General features: G+C 25.6%; 2 protein-coding genes across 2 annotated transcripts; both read right to left on the bottom strand.

Annotated features, from left to right (window-relative positions):
* Positions 1–362: 362 nt before the first annotated feature.
* On the bottom strand, positions 363–1396 carry LOC122516769. Its single transcript, XM_043634869.1, has 3 exons — positions 1174–1396; positions 580–926; positions 363–456 (listed from the first exon to the last, which is right to left on the bottom strand). Exons 1-3 carry the CDS (start codon positions 1271–1273, stop codon positions 409–411), a joined length of 495 nt encoding a protein of 164 aa, XP_043490804.1. The 5' UTR covers positions 1274–1396; the 3' UTR covers positions 363–408.
* Positions 1397–2028: 632 nt separating this feature from the next.
* LOC122516766 (peroxidase-like) lies at positions 2029–14204 on the bottom strand. The gene is made up of 13 exons (XM_043634864.1): positions 14120–14204; positions 11362–11527; positions 9931–10079; positions 7076–7252; positions 5073–5266; positions 4605–4800; positions 3878–4075; positions 3614–3761; positions 3346–3505; positions 2986–3156; positions 2698–2896; positions 2469–2574; positions 2029–2395 (listed from the first exon to the last, which is right to left on the bottom strand). Exons 1-13 carry the CDS (start codon positions 14202–14204, stop codon positions 2278–2280), a joined length of 2067 nt encoding a protein of 688 aa, XP_043490799.1. The 3' UTR covers positions 2029–2277.
* Positions 14205–21927: the final 7723 nt, after the last annotated feature.

Raw genomic sequence — 21927 nt, 5'->3', positions numbered from 1 at the left:
GTAAAAGGTATACTAATTATAAAACAAAATAAATAAATTTTCTTATGTATTTTTTTGTACACGTTAATTCATTTATACATTGATATATTAATTAATATTTTCATAACACCATATATATTTATATATATAAATTCATACATATACATATAACTAAATATTTTTTATTTAATTTTTTTACGGCGAAAACAAAACATTTCCAATAATTTTCATTATACGTTTAATAAAGCCTTAGCATACTCGTTATGTTTTTATTTTTAAATAAAAACCTATTTTCTTATTATTATTTATTTTTAACGATACAAAATTTGAAATAGCAATATATGCAAACTGACTGATATATTTAAAAGAAAGATGAAATATTAAAAATTAATAAATTTTATTTTTTATTTTATGCGGATACATTATAATTCAGATAAAAATTCCCCATAGATATAGAACTTGAAGTGCAAATGTCATCTATAACAAATATAAAAACAGATAAAATGACAAATTATGCTTAATACATTTGATAACATTTGCAACTAATTTAAATGCATATTAAGATCATTTTTTCATATTAATTTGATAAAAACATAGTACCACATCTAAAATTTGTTTTACGATGTAAAATTTCCTGGTATTTGGCATTGAATCAATAGCATTTCTGATAATAGATATAAAGCCGCCATTTCGTTGTATCCCTTCGCATTTTATGCTATTGACCGTTATCGAACATGGTAAAGAATTACGCAAAATTTTGTCTACTACATGATTCGTCATGTATTCGAAATTTCCAATAAAATGGATGATCTTTTCATATACAATCATCAATTTAGGGCCTAATAACGGAATATTGTCCAATAGTAATGCTAGTGATAGTAGTTCCTTAACTAATAGATCTTCCTGATGAATAGCAACGCTTCTTGTCGAATCGATTGGTGCTTCAGCTTAAAAAAAATATATATATATAGATCAAAAATTAATATATATATAAATTATTATTATTATAAAATTAATATATTTAATATTTAATATATATATAATAATAATAATAATAATATTTCTTATATAACAATTTTATATTACATCATATTCTATAAAAAATATTTTGTTTTTTTTTTATTATTATAGATTAAATATTTTTACAAAATTCTATAATAGGTTGTTTTATCAAAAAATTATAATATTATTTACCGATTGCGGCACTGGCACAGCCATTGATACAAATTAAGCAGGAGAAAATAACAGCAAAATATTGATATTTCTGTTTTATCATGTTGTATTCGTGTTTCATAATAATCACTATAAAATAATTTCAGAAAAACCGTAATGCAAAATATTATTCTTTTATTTCAATGCGGTCAATGAGAATCGTTCCACACTTAGAACGTTTTACTAACTTCCGAAAGAGTCTACTGAAATATCCATTAGTGTAGAAATTTGCGTTGCTATTTTAGGACAATAATTAAACTGACACATACGCCTTATCATGTAATTTGTTATTTTCAAAGTCAATAATTAGAATAACTTAAGCATTGAGTATCTTCACGTGATGTCTTAATTATTATTTACTCTATGTTATTTTCAACAAACATTTTCATACAATTCTTTCAAGGTTTTCTTTTTTACGTACATTTTTATAGATATTATAAGAAGAAATGTTTTTATATTAATTGATATAATGGAAAATAAATAGAATAGAACATTTATCATTACTTTTGAGTTTACAGATTGATTTTTGTTTCTTTATACATTTGATGCTCAATATGCATTATATAGGTATATGTGCATTATATATTATATACAACACAAAAAATATATAATATATATTATTTATTATTATATATGCAATATATATTTATATTTGTATGTATGTATATGTAAAATATATTAATAATATTTTATAATTACTGTCTTCTCTACATTGCAATATTTTTGTAATGATATATAAAGTAATTTTTCTATTTTACATTTATTTGCAATTTTATGACTTTATTCAAGGTTCGAAATAAATATTATCATAAAATAACTTTTTTATCGTAAATAACTTTTATCTATATTTGCATGTGTTACACATAGAGTAAATTTTGTTATATGTTCTTTGTTTAGTTTTACAATACACATTTGTTAATATATTCTTTATATATAAATATAAATAATGTATATATATATATTTTTTTTCATTTATATACAAATTTATTTAATATCATCTACAATACTACTTTAATAACCAATAAAGAAAATTTGACCATTTGGTGATGATGGTTTTACTTAAAACAAATTGTTCAATTGTTTAATTCATTTTTTATAATATAAAAAAATAGGCTTATAATTATTCTTCTTAATTTCTGGCGCGTAATCTTTCCATAATGATAGATCCATGTCAGGAAGATCGTTACAATCAACAAGTGGATTTCTGAAAGACGAATAGAATTAGGAAGAAGAACGTATTCGTTCTGATAATCGTAAAACATAAATTTCATACTTACGATTCAGAAATAAGTTCGAATCCTTTGGGTTGCATCAATTTAATATTATCACCATTGTTACAGAATAATTTGGATATAGTTGATTTTCTTATTTCTTTCAATTGTTCTGAAAGCATTACAGTTTATTATTTAATTTCTTAAATACCTATTGAACGAATACTTGACAGATTAGAAATAAATTGTATTTTTTTGTGTGAAATATGTATATTATTATATATTTAATACTAACCTCTGGTAAATGCCAATTCATGATCACCAGTTTCGTACCAGAATCGATCACCAACTCGCGTTCGATAAAATTGTCTGAGAAGAATGCAAAGAAAGGTTGGACCAGCAAGAGTTCCTGGCACATGTTCTTCCAAAGAACCACCAACAGTTAATTCTACGTCATCAGGGTAAGAATACAAACTCGCTAATTTTTCAATATTCTACAAAGAGAAGCAAATATTTGAATAATAATTAATTTAATATATTCTTTTGAAGAGAATAATTTCAATGAATACAAATTTCTTCATACTTCAGGAGATATGTAGTCGCTGAAATCATTCCAATGTTTGGCTTTTTTCAAATGACAATATTCACGAAAATCATTATACGATGCTAGCCCATGATCACGATTTCTTTGTATATCCGTAGCACGTAAGTCTATGCCGAATTGTTCTTTACGTTTAAACAAGTATAACGTTATCTAAAATAAAAAGCGAGAAATTACATAAAATTATAACAATAAAGTAAATGAAGATATTAAAAAAAAAACAAATCATTATATTTCATAAAATAAAACGTAAGATTAATATCGTTAATTTTGTTTGATTTAATTCACTTTTTTGTAAGAAATATAATAAATTAATAAAAAAGATATAATAGAGATATATACTTCTTCGTCGAAAAATTGATCACTGGCTAATTCGTGTTGACACGACAAACCTCTGGTAAGTTTATCCATATTATCATCACGTTCGATAACGGCAGGTTTATTATTATAATCGCTGAGTCTTAATGGTTGTGAAACTGAATGTCTTTCTTCGTTTATTAGTCTAATATGTATAAATAAAAATTAAACAATTTTTGATTAGAAGAATAATGTGATTAGTTTGAAAGAAGGGGATGTAACATTGATATAAATCGATTGGTTAAATACTAACTTGAGATAGCCGGCAATAAGAGAATGGAAATATCTAAATGCGGCAGTAGAATGTTCATTAAGAACACTTGGATCAACGTGGGGATTATAATCGTTAACATAATCGTCCGTATCGTAAAGTATTTTACCATCGTAAGTCTGTTTTTCACCTATATACATAATATATATTATAATAATTTATTATAATATATGTTATATTATGTGTTAAAGAATATAGAAAAAGATTAAAAAGTTTTAATTAAAAAAAAAAAAATAAAATTTATACCAAGGAACAATGGTAACCATTCGTAATACGATATATGTTGATGTTTGGCAATAAGAATACGCCTGGTTTCTTGATAAATCATTTCATCTGACCAATGAGGATTTAAACGTGCAAGTATGCCCGCTATACGATTGTGTTCTCTGAGTAACAATATTTGCAATACCGTTAATTCGGTATTTTGATTTACACGAGTATCACCTATAAAAACAAAATTTAATTTTATTAAGTAATAAGTAACGTGAGAAACACATAAAATTATGAAACGTTCGATGTGTTATTTAATTATTAATTTCTTTTTTTCTATAATTATTCATTTTAAAAATATAATATATTATATTACGCCTGAAAATAGGCATTATTTCATATAGTGTCTATAAGTTAGAAATCTTCGTTTAGTTCTCATAATATTGTAATACACAAGATATTTATAAATTTTCGTACCGATAGATGTCGCTTGTAAGCAACATTTTATTTTCGTTATTGCACAAAACGATTTTTACTCCTAATATTTAATATTTGTATAAATAATTCAAATTTTTACATATAAAGCATCTATCGACATTTCAATTATATTTCAATAAATTTAATTTATTTGTTATTGAACGTAACAAATCGGAAAAATCATTGTGTTTAATGCAACATTATGATCTATTGGATCGTTCAAATAAAAATTATTTGTTAGTTATTTGATAAGTAAGATAATAAAAATATAAAAAGAGGACATTACCAGCTGCGTAACATATTTCGTCCTGAGAGTCAATATTACAAATTGCCGATTTGTTTTCTGCAGATGGAAGCCATTCCCTATTATCACGGATATCTACCCGCAAACGTCCAGCAATTCTGGCACGAACATTGTTTGCAACTTGATCGGTTGATCCATAAACGATCGAAAGATCCAAATAATGTGTAACAGAAGTTAACTATAATACGTAAAATGTATTCATAATAAATCGATTTATCGTGTGTGTGTGTAACGATGAGTAATAAAGATTACATTTAAAATTTAAATTCATAATCTATTACCACAATATTATTTTGTCTGTAATAATTTAATATTAAAACAATTGCTAAATTAAAGTGAAAATTTTTGAAAATTGGTGCTACCATGTATTAGTTGTCTCTGATAGAAAAATACTAACGCAATAGATCTATAAGAAGTTACAAAAGGATATTATATGAGAAAGTAACGAACCTGTTCTACAGCGGGTTTGTTTCGTAAGTTGCAACCACGGTCAAGATCAGTAATACTACGAACAAAGCTCATACATTCAAGTGACTTGATGTATGGATCATTATAGGGTATAATAATGGGGTAACATCTCGGATCGGCTATTCCTTTGTGTATTAAATAACCATCATTCGTACAGCATTGTATACTATGTGGATCTATTTTCATAGAAAACAAATATACACAACAATAATGAATAAAAAGTCTTAGCAAAATTTTTTTTCTTTTATATTAGAGATACCAAAAAGTCTTAATTTTATTTCTTATTCTACAAGATAGTTTTAATACCATGTCGAAAAATGATAAAAATTTGTCTGACGTTCGTTCGAACAACACGTGGAACCTTCGGTGATAAAAAAAAACAAAAAGCTTTTTTAGAATTTTAAGTAGTTTTTTTTTTGCGCACACATTCATTTTTATTCTGGATAATGGCAGATTTTATGTTAAGCTCAAAACTTTTCAACCCATCCACGTTGATTAAATACGTCAATGTATTTCTTAATTAATTGAAATTTTATGTTGATTAATAATCACAACGATATTTAATTATACCATTGATCGAATATATTTTAATTATTATAAATTATTTTTATTCGAAATATATTTATAATAAAAACGTAAATATACTTTCTGGTAACTCTAATAGTTTATTAAAGTATCGTTCTATATAACATTAAATGAGTTTCACTTAATGAATACGTTATTTAGAACCTGTACACCGCTACTATGGCAGGAAATCGCATGATTGAAAAGAAAAAAAAAACACGTTTCTTACGTTGCAATGTTGTCCGATATCAGGATTGAGTAAAATCAATAAGATTATTGACATGCCATTGCCTTGTTTCGAGAATGTTAGAATTTTTTATGACTTATTATTTTTTTTTTATTTCGAATAAATCGTTTATGTTATGTAACACACTTGTATAGATATAGTTTTGTTAACGAGGCATACGATTTATCCTTTCTTTTTTTAGAAACATATTATGATATTTTGGATCATTTGAAAAGGTAATCAAGATAATTACCACAAGATATACCTAATTTTAACTATCTTGGTATCTTTCATAACAGTGTATTAAATGAATTCTTAGAAACAGGTGTCAAATATGATACGTAATTGTTCATCATTTTCATTTCATACCGAACTGATATTAAATATTTTTCTTATGTTGTATCTATGATCATTTAGATTAGATTTTTTTGTTCCTTTAATGAGACAAATGAAAAGAAAAAAAAAGAAAAAAGAATCCATAATTCAATTGAAACGTTCCGTGTTCTTTTATAATTTCAACTATACATTGCTAGACTATTTATAAGACGAAAATATTTCTTTGAATTTGATATGATAACGTTGTTTGTAAAAGTGATACAAAAATTTTAAATATTTAATTTTTATTACTTTTCTCTCTCGTTGTTTAATTTACGAGCTATTTTTGTTTTTAACAAATGTCTTTTTATTTTATCTTATCAATCAATCTTCCGTCTCGTTAGACTTTAATTTCAAATCTCTGAAACTTGGGGCAGGGGAAACTTCCAAAGTTTTAAACTTCGAACCTTCGGCCTTTGGTTTTGGATACTTTGATAGTTAAAGCATCTAATAGCAGAGAGGTAAGAAACCAACTGCTTCCTACATGAATTTATAATTCAGTTGAAAAGTGACGTTCGTTCGAACAACACGTGGAACCTTCGGTGATAAAAAAAAACAAAAAACTTTTTTTAGAATTTTAAGTAGTTTTTTTTGTGCACACATTTATTTTTATTCTGGATAATGGCAGATACTCTTGAAAGTACGTACAATTTATATACACACACACACACACATATATATAGCTTGGAAAAAAAAAATAATAAAAAAAACACCATAATTAGATGATACATTATCAATGAAATTTCGAATATAAAATATAAATAATATTTAATATATTATATATTTTCAAATTTTTAACGAAAAATATAATAATACTTACGCGATTGTGTTGTTCCTTCGATCAAAGCCATATCATGGGTTATAATTTGACCCCATTGCATAGCAGCCAATGTATATTTGTTGTCCTTGATAGGTATGCTGGGAAATAGTGTGTAACTGACTATCCTTGATAAAGGTAATTCTTCTCCCGTAATTGACTTCGTTGGTTCTTGGATTCCTAAATAATGAAATATTAATTAAACGTTTAAATTTCGTTGAAATAAATAAAGTATCAGTTATGTATTAATTTGTACTATCATATTTTCGAATATATGTTGGTGACAAAAATTAATGACTCAACCTGTAAAATATATGTTACTAATAAATGTTCACGCAGCAGTTTAAAAGTCGGCCAAGTTATTATACAAACGTGCTTTAGATTATTACACTCACGTTTATGGTAATGAATGTTGAATAAACTATGATATGACTCATTTTAATTTATGAACAGAATTTACTCATGGGAATGATTATTTAATTAATCGGTCTTTATTCAATCTTCTTGTTATAATTGGTTATTATCTTCTTTTTCTTTAATTTTTTTTTATTATTTTTTATAAAAAAATATATTGAAATGTTTGAAATAAAATTATGAAAATTCTAACATTCGTCATGAATCTTAAAATAACGATACGTTTTTAATATATATATATATATATTATAATTTTATACTATTTAATTCAGATTAATAGTCAAATAATATAATCAATTTTCGTTATTATTTGATTTTAAATATAAAATGTTGATTTTAATGTAAATCTAGAAAATTCATTTTATTTTAATTCATAACTCACAAATGTCCTTTTCTTTTTATAATAAAATATAATATAAAAGTAATATAAAATATTTATGTAGATAGAGAGATACTACGTATAACTTAATAATTGTTTTTAAGTTTCATTATAATTAATAGATATAAATATATCGAATTTAATTTGTTACGATTGCAAACAATTGGGTAGAATTAATTTAAACGGATGAGAAAGTGTTAAGACAGGAAAGTGTTACACCTAAGGCCGTAACGCACTAGAGCACAGCTTAACGAAGTGAAACATAGTGAAAACATAATATTGAACCATAGTGATTTTATCCTGAAAAATTCTTCGATCAATAATCTATTAATTAATGTACGAAGAAAAGAAAAAATATTTATTCTGTCTTCGGTATGAATTATTGATATTATATTTAACTATTTGTCAGAAGTAATTAATATTCTTGATGCATTTTCTTCCAACAAGTGTGGATCGTGACATAATAAAAACAAAAGTGATACAAATTTTCCATTCTTAATTCTGCGCCGCGATCTAGTGCACGTCAATACTTCGAATGTTTACTTATAATTAGTATTAGTCCATTAACCTTGACATAAGTATGTATCAATAATGTGAGACAAAGTTTTGAAATGCATAATATCATTTAAAACGCACTCACATATATATAATTATTATTCGTATGAATACACATGTGAAATGTTAACGATCAATTACTGATTGAGCGTATAAACATTTATGATAACAATTTAATCGTGGTTACATTTTTAAAAATTGTAAAAAATACAAGAAAAATAAAGAGGATTATAAAAATCTATTTTTTTTTAGGGACGACTGGGATAAAAGTTTATTTGATTAAAATTGTAGTTGACTCGTCTTTTCTAGCAAAAATATTGTTCTGTTTGTTGTTTTTTGTTATCGCCAGTTTAAAAAGAAAGGTTTCATTAATTTTTATATCGATATTGTGGAAAGTAATTTGTATCCTTTTTATTACTTTTTCCATTCACTAAATTTCAAGCGAATTTTTAGAATATTTTTGTGTGCGTGTATAATTAATTAATTTATATGACACGTATACACGCATATATATATATAACAAAATCAATGATCGAAAGTATAAAGGCTATTGTTTATTCTATTAAAGAACTAAGTATACTTTCGTAATGATTTCTGGTTTGTCATCTAAGCGTATTAATGGCTATCACGAAATTCGTAAGACTCGTGTTGTAAACTAGTTAATAACAAAATTAAATTCACGCTTCGTTGAACAATTTTCACTACTGCAACATCTAACCTAAGATTTACATACATTATATACATTTTACGCAGTGACTGGAATAATACGCACGAATAATTCTGTCACGTTCGATTTACGCATGAGAACAAAAAATACGACTGTGTCATTATTATTGTAACATTTTTACAAGAAAAATCTTACAATTATTTTACATCGTCGTAACACGCGTACATATCATATAATTCATTTTGAAGAATGATAATAAACAAAAAAACAAAATATTAGTTTCTGTGAAAGCGGAAGTTGAAAAACGTTAACAACGTAAGTTGGGTGAACAAAAAAAAGCAACAACTGGGAAAAGGGTAAAGAAAAGTAAAGGAAAGGAAAATAACATTCTCCTCGACAATTAGAGACATACGCATAACGGGACAAGTATATTGCATAATAACGATAAATGATATACCAATAATAAATATAACCTTATATGCTTCGAGGGATCATTAATGAAGCATATATCAAACGAATAATGGCTTATTTTTGTCCCCATTGACTAATTCCAACTTATATTAGTTATCAATTATATCAAATCGCGAAAAAATTGTTCTACTTCATACTAAAAAAAACTATGATCAGTATTGTCGGTTCAATATAAATTGATTAAATAACGATTGGTTTGAATGGAATAATAATTGAAATACTTATTACATAATTTGTATAATAACCCTGGTATTTGAACTTAGTATTCGTTTATATTATAAGGTTAATTATATGAACGCATTAAGTATGAAATAATTTTTAAAATGTTTTATGGAATGTAATTATTATAAAACAATTAAATATATTACTTACCGTCCGCGTAATTGGGTGGAAGGAGACGTCCATATCGTGTATTAGCCGAACCCCATGTGGGATTGTAAATGTTGTTACATGTTCCATCTATACTACGATATCTATTTTTGGGACATTGTCCATTGAACGTATCACCGCAATTATTTTGTCTGTAATATTATAAAAATATTATTATTAATAATTCTATTAGTGGTTTAATACATTCCCATATTGGTGATACATATACAATTGTCTCATCAAACGAATCAAGAAAACAAAATTATATTATATTAAATTATAAAATATTAAATTATATTATATTAAAATTATATTGATAAAAATTGAAACGATTACGATATAAAAATTTGAAATATTAATCGGTATTATTCATTTTAATTTAAAAATTGATTAGTGTATTAATTCAATTTATTTAACTTATTCACATTTCTTTTGCAACCAAATTGATTAACCCAATCAAAAGAAAAAATAGAAAAAAAGAAATTGGTAAAGTTATATATATGTATATATTGTCGTATTATTTATTACCTATCGATCATAAACATTTGTATCTTTTATATAATGGTGATATATTTAATTATTAAATATATAAAAATTGAGTATCAATCAAATGCTTTATAGAAAAAGAAAGAAAATGATGTACTAAAAGTATAAAAACAGAATATGAAATACTTAAACACATATGCATCGTACATATATAAACTGGATTATTAATTTAAAAGCGATACGCTTGGCGTATCGATGTATTTACATTATTTTTTTATTACGAGTTTATTAAATAATCTATCGAAATAATAATAGAGCTTGTTTGAAATATTATATGAATAAATTTGTGTTTAACAGTTAATGGTGGTATAATTACGAATGAAGACCGCTCGTTTCCTGACTTTTAATGTCATGAGTTGTCTTACACACAGAAGGTCATTCAACATAATTACCTAGAAAGATAGATAAAGAACAAATTGAAAAGAGTGGAACGGACTGGTTTGAAATAATATATCTATATCTCTATCTTTTACATTCGTTTAAAAAGAAATTTCACTTCTTATTAAATCTCTCGTACAATTTGTTAACATGAATGAAATACTACATCTCTATTTATTCATTTCATTGAGAAAATTCTTTAACGTAGATTTCACTTGCAATTTGATATTATTAAAACGTATCGTACAACTTCTCTGACAAGAACTTTTTTCTTTTTAGAATATTTATGTTTTAATTCGTATATTGTTTCAAACGATTTTAAAACAACATATCGATATATTTGATTTAATTGTTTTTTTTCACCAATATGCCTGCACATATATATCGTTTTATAATTTATATTTAATAATTATATTATATAAATTAATAATATTATTCGTTGTTAGTTTGTATTTGGATAAAAAAAATAAATTAAGAACAAAACGAACAATAAATTTGATTGATACTTACGTTTGTAGAGGAGAAAAACTTATTACATTGGGTGACTTGGTGAATATGTTGTAAGTTGTAAAAACATTGTTTTTCGGCGTGTAAAAATATTTGAAAGGATGACTGAAAAAGCTATTGTAAGTAGTTTCCGAGCCTTCCAAATCTAAATTTTTCGTTGTTGCTTTATCTGTGAATTGAAACATTGTAAAAAAAAGAAGGGTTTATTGGAAACATTTTACGATCGTTTCAAAGGAAAATAAAAAAAAAAGATAAAAGATAAATACCAACTGTTCGTTATACGCTATAAATCTTTACACGGAACTGACTAAATCCAACGAAAAACTAGCTATTATGGCAAATAGTTTTATGTTCCGTGTTAGAGACAAGACTATTATAGTATATATATATATTATATATTCGCGAAAGGGTGGGAAAGAAGGGAGGAGGGTGGTTAAAGTTACGATGTTCTCACGGAAAATATTCGAAAGTATAACGATTGCTATAGGATTTTCCATGGTCGTAGAGATATTTTATCTTATATCTCGGTTACATTATTCGGGATACACGAGAAACGCATAAGTAAAGATAAAGACAAAGATAGCATTTATATATTATTATGTAGTAGCTGTTTTTCTTCAGATTTTTTTTTAATTATAAACAATCTGATATTTCGAAGAGAAAAAAAGAAATAGTTCTGATTAAAAATTACCGACACGACGACTATAACACGTTATTTAATTACATCGATACGACAAGTGTCCTTGTTGTAGAAAGGGTTTTTTTTTTCTTAATCTACAGTTAGGTTGAAAAAACAATAGCACGAGGGAGTGAACACCTTTCACTGCTTTCAACCGGTACCATAAATTTTATTAGCTTTTTGTATACCAACGGATAACACGATAGTAATCGTTTAGAATGATATATCTTACGATCTTTAAACTTTGAGAATAATATTACTAGTATCGGTAACAGTACCCAACTCCCATTACGTTTTAATAACTTTCACTTTTCTAATTAACATAAGTTTAATTAGACGTTATTTAAATATGCTATTCGATTTATTTTTTAACTCATTAATTGTTTTTAATTGATATCCTGTTAATCTTGTTAAATATAACAAAATTAAATATGTATGAAATAGAGAATTTTGTTTAAAAAAATGATTCGAGAAACTTGGGACTAATTATGTAGTAGAATATTATCAATCAACAATTGAACAAATTGAATAAATTTATTTACACATAAAGTTAATTTTTATGAAATATTTGATAAACGGTTGAACAAGAAAAGATCGTGTTGCAAAGACACGATCGAAAATACCAATCCTAATGTAGGAACGTTCACTATTCGATTTATTGAATACATTTAATCGATTTAGTACTATGTTTCAATACGGAACAGTTTCGGTTCAATGATCGTATTTCAAAGGACAGGGGATCGAAAATATCTGCAGACCAAGCAGGTAGAGAAACATTCACTATTTCGATATATTGAAATGATTCAGTCTGTGCTGTAGCTACGTGTTGTTTTATATCTACTACGATAAAAATATAAAATTCTAAGCGTCACGCTTGGTTCTTTTTCCTGCAAAATTTCTATCTTGATCGTACGTAAACAACCAAATAAATGAATACCGGTTTAACTTTGGTAATATCATTTTTCTATTGCATGCAACTTTAAATGGCTACTTTGTGTCTATTAACCTTTTGAGAAAATAATTTAATACCTTTTTTTCTACGGGATTGATTAAATCTGTATAGGGTTTTTTTTTCAATTTGTCAATGCTAGTTTAACAGGACACAGAGATAGTTATCTTGAACTACTTGTTTCCTTTTACAAAATTGAAATGAATTTTTTTTTTACAACTTTGTGTATAATAAGATTATTTTCAATTCATTTTTGGATATCAATTTAACATTGATTTGTATAGAAATTATCGAACAATTAATATTACTTATGCATTGGCGATTTAACGAATAATATACTTATTATTAATTTTACTCCATTTATTGTGATATATTAATTTTAATTATATCTATATAATATACGTATCTTTTAATATTGAAAATTATAATAATTAAAAGTATTTAGTTTTTATTTATATAATAATAACAATAATAATTATATTAAAAAGTAGAATATATTTAATCGTTATATAAAAATGAAAGTAGTTCTGCACTAATTATTGTTTCATGATTTTGTGGGACTCGCAAAAACAATTATTAAAGGATTCAATGAATGAACTTTTTAACAAGATCAGGTTCAACTTTCTGAAGATTACTTATAATTTCATTATCGTTTATTTCTTTTCATTTATCTTTTTATCCTTGAACAAGCAATAATTTTTTTTTATATTAAAATCGTATATACTTCTAATGCTCCACTTTCGCGTATGCGAGTAACAACTTATGCACATAAGAAATATTCTCTGGGACATTCACGAACCGATCTTTCTTTCTTTCCGTTGCTGTTTTCCGAAGAGAAGGTCTATCAATGAACGTATATAAAAAGAAAAAAAAGGGGAAAAAACACATTTCTAAATCACATTAATGAACCAAATTTACGACACGAATTTCTGGTTTTTTTTCTATATTTGTTTGTACTTATTCTGTAACATGAAAAACTATTTATTTGATTTTAACGAGAGATCATAGATTAAATTATGAAAGTAATTCGAAAGAACACGACGTTTACTTATCGATATAATTACTATTGTTTAAATAATTGCAAATGCTATTTATATTGTTAATTGTGTGCAACGAAAGATAAATTTAATTACCTGGTTGGTTTGTTCCTGTTCCCGCATCGAAAGTTTTGCCAAGAAAAAGAAACAATAGTAGCCATGATATTTTTCTTCCAAGCATGTTTCTGAAATTTACAATATTAAATATTATATTTATATTTATAATTTATATTATTTTCCGCCTTTATTTAAATTATTCGTCGATAAATTTTATAATATAAATTAATATTAATTATTTTCTATAAGATATTTAATACAAAATGATGAATTAATTAATAATAAATACAGATTATTCATTAATAAACAAAATTGGAATGTTATTATTTTATCGTCGAATAAATAACAATAGAAAATTAATTATTTCTAGCGTTGTTCCTCGTTCGCTATTCTGGAATTTCACATTTCAAATGATCACGAATAAAATTTCGTTTGTTAAGAGCAATTAAAATTAACGCATGTATGATTCTCATTTATAAACAGTAAGATCTATGATAATAAACATTTAATCTCATTAATTTATCTAACAATAAGAAAAACCACTTAAAATTGTACGCCTCAATACAATTCGATAGAAGTTTGGCTTGGCTTTCGTTTAGAAATTAAATTGATAATTATTTCATTAGGAGAGAATTTTATTTATTTTGTACTTACGTAAGTTTGCTTAACTAGAAAAAAACAATTAATATCGCGTGCCATATATTATTTCGATAGCATTCGATCATTTCGTAACAATAATATAATTATTTAACATAAGATAAAAAGAAGAAAAAAAAGTAACACGCACGAAATGCATTGGCATGCGAAGAGAAATAAGAAAAAAAAAAAAAAAGAAAAAAGAAAAGAATTAAAAGCGAAAGCGATTTTTTTTTTATGATCGTAATGAGTTTCGTTTTTCGTAGATTTCTTTAGCGCGTATGATTAGTCGCAGATATCTTTTTACTCTTTTTCTGTGGGTGTGATAGTGAACAAAAAAAATATTCTTTTTTATAATTAATGTAACATCGTTACATTTTAAAATCTTAATAATAATCCTATAATTGTTCTTACGTGTCTTTATCGTTCCTGAAGACATTGTTTAACAATAATTTATGCGAAATATTGGAGATTGGCGCAATTATAACAATTAATTTTAAATAGGATAAATGAATAATGAAACTATTAAATTTCCTTGTTAAAAATCGCATAGATTTCAAAGTATACCTAAATCTTTTTAATGAGAAATATAAAATATTATATTAATATATGTTGTTAAGAATAATTTTGCGAATATAAGAAGATATTTCTCGAATATTTATATTTAATAAGAGATATTATCGCGAATTAGGTAGCGGGTAGATACTCAACTATGAACCCGATAGTTGTCAGATCTACTTCAGGGACGCGCCCTTGCCTACGCGAGCCTTGGTTTATGTCTCCCAAGACTATTCGGGTGAAACCATTGTCCCATCCCTGACTCTCCTTTCAAATCCACAAATTCTCCTTTCTTAATATCCTATAATTTTATACTCGCCAACCCGTATGGCCAGCGTGGCGAGTTATGGCCAAAAAAACCCTTAACATGCGTTAAGGGAAACCTATGCTCAATACTGGGCGCAAACGGGCTAAAGAAGAAGAAGAAGAAGATTATCGCGAAATTAATTGTGTAAATAATTTTCAAGAAATGATAAAAGAATTTTTTCTAAATCAAATTTATACAACTATCTAACGAATTAAAAAGGTTACACCGGAATGTACTGCACAATTAAGTTGCATTGCACCGATCCTGTAATAAAGAAACGAATGCAAATACGTTGGACTATAGAAAAAAGAAAACAAATGATATGAATGAAAACACATTAAAGAAAACAAATTACCGTTAATGGATTTAGAAATCAAATTATACGACTTCCCCGTGATCGATTTAATTTCTTAAATAGTCAATTAATGATTCTTCGATGCGTCGAAGAAAAGACGTGGGGTGGGTGGTCGGGAGGCAGTTTAAATATAAAAACAGAGAAAGCATCAACAAACATTTTTGTGACGACGTTATAAACATTATAAAAATCAAAAATATTCATAAAATATCTTGTCATCTCGGTTGATTGAAATTTGTTTACAATTTTCTTCGATAACATTATTAATACGTAAAAATATCTTAAACGTTTCTAAAGCATAAGTTTCACCTATCAACGTTAGTTATTCACTAAATTGCAAACCTATGATTGAATTTCTCTGGTAAACGAATGATAGAGAGACCGAAAAGGAACCGCAAAGAAATGGAGAAAAATTGAAAATAGCAATTTCACTAGATTATATGTATTTACTATATGTGTATACTAAAACTATATACATCAATTTATATAATATTAAAATTCTTACGCGATTTTGACTGTACTAATGATAAAAGTAATAAACACCATGACAAATGCAATCACATAACTTTCACCGTGTTCAAAGTCAAGATACCGAGGATCGTACTAAAGTTAACAATAAAATTCCACAAAGTAAAATAATCAAATATTTAAAACTGTTATTCAAATACAAAAATTTATTTGAAATCAACAAGTCTGTGAAAAAATTGAACAAAAACTCATTTTTTAGCTAAATAATCAAAAAAATAATTATTTTTCTGTATATATATATAGTCAGTTTTTCGAAAAGATATCTGACGAGTGAAAAATATGAATTACAATAATGTTGATGATAGGTTTGATATGGAAGAAAATCTCTCTCTCTCTCTCTCTCTTCATATATTCTAATAAATAAAATACAAAATAGTAATAATAATAATAATAATAATATTAATAATACAGTAAAACCTGTTCACTTCTTGACTATTAAACACTGACTGCTTTTTTAAGTCTTCTTTTCTTGTATTCGTCGTGAAACATTTTATCGTTGTTCTCGGCAGTTTAAATTATTGGGCCGCCGCTCTACACCCCCCCTCCGCCCCAAACATATGATACTCCTCTTACACTTATTGTCCCCCCACACATACTCAAATTTTATCTCATTTGTCTCCTGAGACACCGCATATTTATTATATAAGATAATAGTAATAAATAAAAACGCTAGTAATTATGTTATCTTTAAATGACTTGATAATAAGTCTAATTAATCAAAGATAGGTAACGTTTCAAATAACGTTTTAAAAATATATTGGAAAGTCAACATAATTACTTATTTTTCTCTTCTATTAGTATGATTATGTTATAGTTTATTGTTTTTTGCAATATAAATAGACTCTTACTCCGTTTTTGTGAATTAGATAACTATAATAGATGCAATATACAAACAATGATCGAGTTACATATGAGATGTTTGAAGGCCGAAACGATTGTTTAACATTTTGCTTTATCAAAACCACGTGATCTATACATTGTACACTAAACATGAATTTTCTGAATAATTAAAATTAGCATTACTAACAAGGAGAATGTCATAAATGTTCTTTTTAGACGTTTATGAAACTTAATAAATTTATACTCTATATATACCCTAATTTACTTGAAAACGACTGTATACGTAGGAGTTTTTTTGTTATAAAAGCCTCATATGTACGGTCTATAGCTCAAGTAACAAATCCATATAAATTTATTAAGTTTCATAAACGTCTAATAAAAAATATATACCATTCTCCTTGTAAGTGAAAATAATTTTTATGACTATTTAGTAATAAATAATACGAAAGTATTTTAGTTACCTCGAGTTATAATGAATTTGACATATGAATGATATATTAATTACGGTGAATCGAATATTTTTTACAATATCAATTTGGCCAGGATTTTCCTACATAAAGATAACATAATTGTTTTATTTGTTTATTGTTCTTATTAATTATTTTTTTAAACTTTTTATAATTCGCCATAAAGATACCTTTTGTTCGTGAATTTAACGAGTTACAATTTAATGAAGGGATGATTTATTGACAAATGGAGGTAAAAGTTATCATAATGTATTCAATTTCTATCGAATAATATTTTTCATCTATTTCATTTCGCAACTATGTAGAAAATGAACGCGATACATGCAACCATATTATTAAGTCAAAATATACAACGTTTTTCCCCGTTCTTTTTTTTCTGTTTTTTTTCCTTATGCGATCAACGTTAATTCCGTTCTTAAAAATGAAGGTCAATTTAACAAACTATTATGAAACGTTCGTTATGCTCCAATTCTCTTCGACCGTTTTTTAACGATATTTCCAAAGTTTTTTGTAATCCTGTGATTTTCATGCGATTAATTTTATTCGACGAGAAATGCAAAGTAACGAAAATCTAAACTTTTTCTTTCCCGCAATTTATATTTTAACGTATTTAAAAATCTTACGGTACGTGATATTAAAAAACTATTATTATCTTTTTACGTAAAATCATATTATCGATAAGAGACGTTAAATTGGTATGAAAGATTATTTCAATTCGTGTTGCAAATCATTTAAATTACATTTATAATTAATTATATGTTATTTCATATTTATTCTTGGAAAAAAAAAATTAGAACTTCTAATTCGGAGAAATGGTATTAATGGTATCATATTGTCTTATTATAAATTTGGATTTAAATAACAATTTGAATTTGATATATAAATATAAAATATTAATATACCAAACAAAGTCAATGGCTTAATCAAGTTTGATTTCTAACGTAATAAGTAAAATCGATGGGTGACCCATTTAGAAAAATAAAAACTGTATACTGTTGGTTATAGAAAAGTGGTAAAAAAGAAAATAAAACACGACCTTTTTAGTAATATGTATTGAATAAGCGTGAGAAAATGTTCGTAGAAAAGTAACTCGAACCCAAATATACAAAAAATACAAACAATATAATGAACATTGATTTACATTATGTATGATATTAATATTTGTACATAATGTAATTTAAAAATATATATTATATATTAAAAACTTTTTGAATACGCGAATAGTTAAGTATACATTTATACGTACATGCACCCTCTTTTATTGATCAATAAATATCGTCTGTTGATTTAAAACCAATGAAATATCTCACGAAACTAAAAGTATAGCACAATTAAAAATCGATAATTAATTCAACTCACAATCATAGAAAGTTACGTTTATAATATCCGTCGAAATAGTTTAGAGAAAAAGAAGAAAAAAAAAGATTATACAAACAAAAGTAATGAAATTCTTTTCTCGAAAAAACTTGTCTTACGATCAATTTCCAATCTGAAAGACGGTGAGATTTTATAACGTGTTGTTCTAACACAAGTACTTAGAATTAAATCATTAATCCGGAACTAGAATTTATAAGGTATTAAACAAGGTCCGGTTAACTTTAAACTTTAAAAGCTTTGACATTGATTGATTCCGCATACCGATTCAAAAATTATCTAACGAGAAAAATATTCCTACCAACAATTAGTAAATTAGAAAATAAAAGTGAATAAGAAAATATTTTATCTTATTACAAAAATATTAATATTATTGTATTAAAAAAATAACTATTAGTATACTCGTCAATCACAACTAATTGTTTAATAATCGATATTATTATAATTATCTTTCGGAAAATTTTATGTAAAGAGAAATGATCTAGATAATATTGTAATAAATTATAGATAGATAAATCGATCGATAAAAATATTTTATATTATATTAATTATATTAATTGCTGTCGTGAATCGAATGAAATTTAATTTAATATTATTCGTTAGAGTTGATTATTGGAAATAAAAAATTATTCACAATTTATATTATTAAAATTCAACGTACCAATTAATTAAAAATAAGCACTAATTCCTTAAGCGATTTTTTCAAATAATCATGACTCATAATAATGTTACTGGAATCAATGGTTCAGTTACAACACTATACTTCACCGTGTAGAATTTAATTTAACACTGTTTATACTGATACTTCAATCATGCGTAAATTAATTTTCCTTTCGAAATGACATTAGCCTCATTTCTATTGGAATATATGCCAAATGTTATATATCCTTAACGAACGTGTTAAAGAAATATAAACTTTAACATCTTATCAAATAAAATTTATAGGGTACGTGAGTAATTAATATATTTATTTGACAATTACGTGCTTTATCAATTATCGAAGAAGCGTTCAATTATTAATTAGGTTAAAATATATCAAACAATGTTCGTATCATTTACAAATTATGTTGATTCAATTGTAAATAAAGATATAAAATATGCAAGGCAGATCATCGACAGATTTAAATTGTGATAACATTAACCACCATTGATTATCGTTTTAAATTATGAACAAATTTAGAGCTAATTTTATAATGCAATAATTTTGAAAATAAATCATTAATCAAATATCCGATCAATTCCAGATAATAAAAAAAAGCAAGCTTCGAATAATGTAATCCTTTCGTTTTTTATAAATATGAAATCAAAAGTTTAATCGATGACAACAACAATCGATGATAATCCCAATAATTCAACAAAGTGAAAAATAACTACTCTAAAATTTTTCATTTAATCTACTTTCATATATCTCCTTTTCAATGAAAAATATATCTCAGATTGAATTTTAATCATCGTACCTTTGATACTATCGTCTTCTGTGATCAAAAATCTTGATAATACATCGATAGTAAACGAAGTTTCTAGAATGTTTTACGCTAAATTTAATCAAATTTATTGTACGAATTAAAAAAAAATAATAATAATACAAAGGATAAAAAAAGGACACTGATACAGGTACTCGTAGCACTGACAGATATTCAAAAGATATCTAATTGTAAGACACTTCCCTTTTCGGCCACGATTAGGAACTAGTACCAAGTGGGAACTGAACGAACATAGAAAATTGTTCGATGCTTATAAGCAACGAGAGAAAGTACAGAGACGTTGGTTGATCAGTCACCCCACGCTACCAAAAGCTCTCTGTCTACGTACAAATCCGTCAATGTTCCTGCAATTATATCAATACTTGAGCAAGATTTGTTCAAGAGCGTTTGTAACTACTTCCAAGAAATATCAACATGGAATTTTGTTCCTGAATCTTGTTTGGTTATCTTTGGAACGTATGGAAAAAAGAGAAAAAGAAACAGAAAAAACATATTGATTTTAATTTTTAATTAATAGAAAGAAAAAAGAAGTATGAATAAATGAAGTTTCTTTCGTTTGGAATTATTTTTATTATCCTCTGATTTTATTTAGTTTTTTTTTTTAAATCTATAATTCTAATTTAAATATATTTTTATCTTTACATCGTTCACCTTTCTTCTTCTTATTCAATCTTTTTCCTTGGACTTATTTTTCTATTCTTCCATTCCTTCGAAGTTCCTTTCTCCTTTGTTCTCTTGTGCTTAAACTTCGAGCATTTTATATCCGATTTCATCATGGTATATACTTATTCATTTTGAATTTAATGTTACAATTGTTGGGTTTATTGTTTAGAAAATTACATTAGTTGTGTTAATAAAAAATGTTCCCATTATTACTGACAGTTTTGATATAATTGAAAAAGGTTTTGATCAAATTTACGCGATTGTCTTTCAAAAAGTTACAGATGAAATATATTTATAAAAATATTTTTGTGGGAATAAAAGATATTATCATTTATAGATAAAATCTTATGCTATAAATTGTATGATAATATGTTTGTAATAACGTCATTTCTTTCTATAAAGTTACTAAACTGATTATTAAATTATGAAAAAGAATTTCTTTTTTAATATTTCTCAATTTATATTTAATGTGCTTTGGTCGGTAAAATAGAAAACTATGCTTTAATAAATTGAATGCACTGTAAGTTCATTTCAAATTTTGTAATATTTGTCTGTATGATTTTTTTTTATATAAACTCTTTAATAATTCAAATGACATTAAATTAATGTAACTGTGAAAGCATAAAAGACGAAAT

Source organism: Polistes fuscatus, unplaced genomic scaffold (assembly GCF_010416935.1).
Source record: "Polistes fuscatus isolate 324 unplaced genomic scaffold, CU_Pfus_HIC Scaffold2, whole genome shotgun sequence".
Classification (NCBI taxonomy): Eukaryota; Metazoa; Arthropoda; class Insecta; order Hymenoptera; family Vespidae; genus Polistes; species Polistes fuscatus.
This window is presented reverse-complemented; position numbering and strand designations above follow the sequence as displayed.

Coding starts and splice junctions, on each gene's coding strand:
- LOC122516769 (XM_043634869.1), bottom strand. CDS start 1,273: ATGAAACACGAATACAACATGATAAAACAGAAATATCAATATTTTGCT. Junction 927..1,173: donor CTGTGCCAGTGCCGCAATCG/GTAAATAATATT, acceptor ATTTTTTTTAAG/CTGAAGCACCAATCGATTCG. Junction 457..579: donor TAAAACAAATTTTAGATGTG/GTACTATGTTTT, acceptor TATTTGTTATAG/ATGACATTTGCACTTCAAGT.
- LOC122516766 (XM_043634864.1), bottom strand. CDS start 14,204: ATGCTTGGAAGAAAAATATCATGGCTACTATTGTTTCTTTTTCTTGGC. Junction 5,267..7,075: donor CGAAGGAACAACACAATCGC/GTAAGTATTATT, acceptor CTATGAAAATAG/ATCCACATAGTATACAATGC. Junction 4,801..5,072: donor ACAAACCCGCTGTAGAACAG/GTTCGTTACTTT, acceptor TACGTATTATAG/TTAACTTCTGTTACACATTA.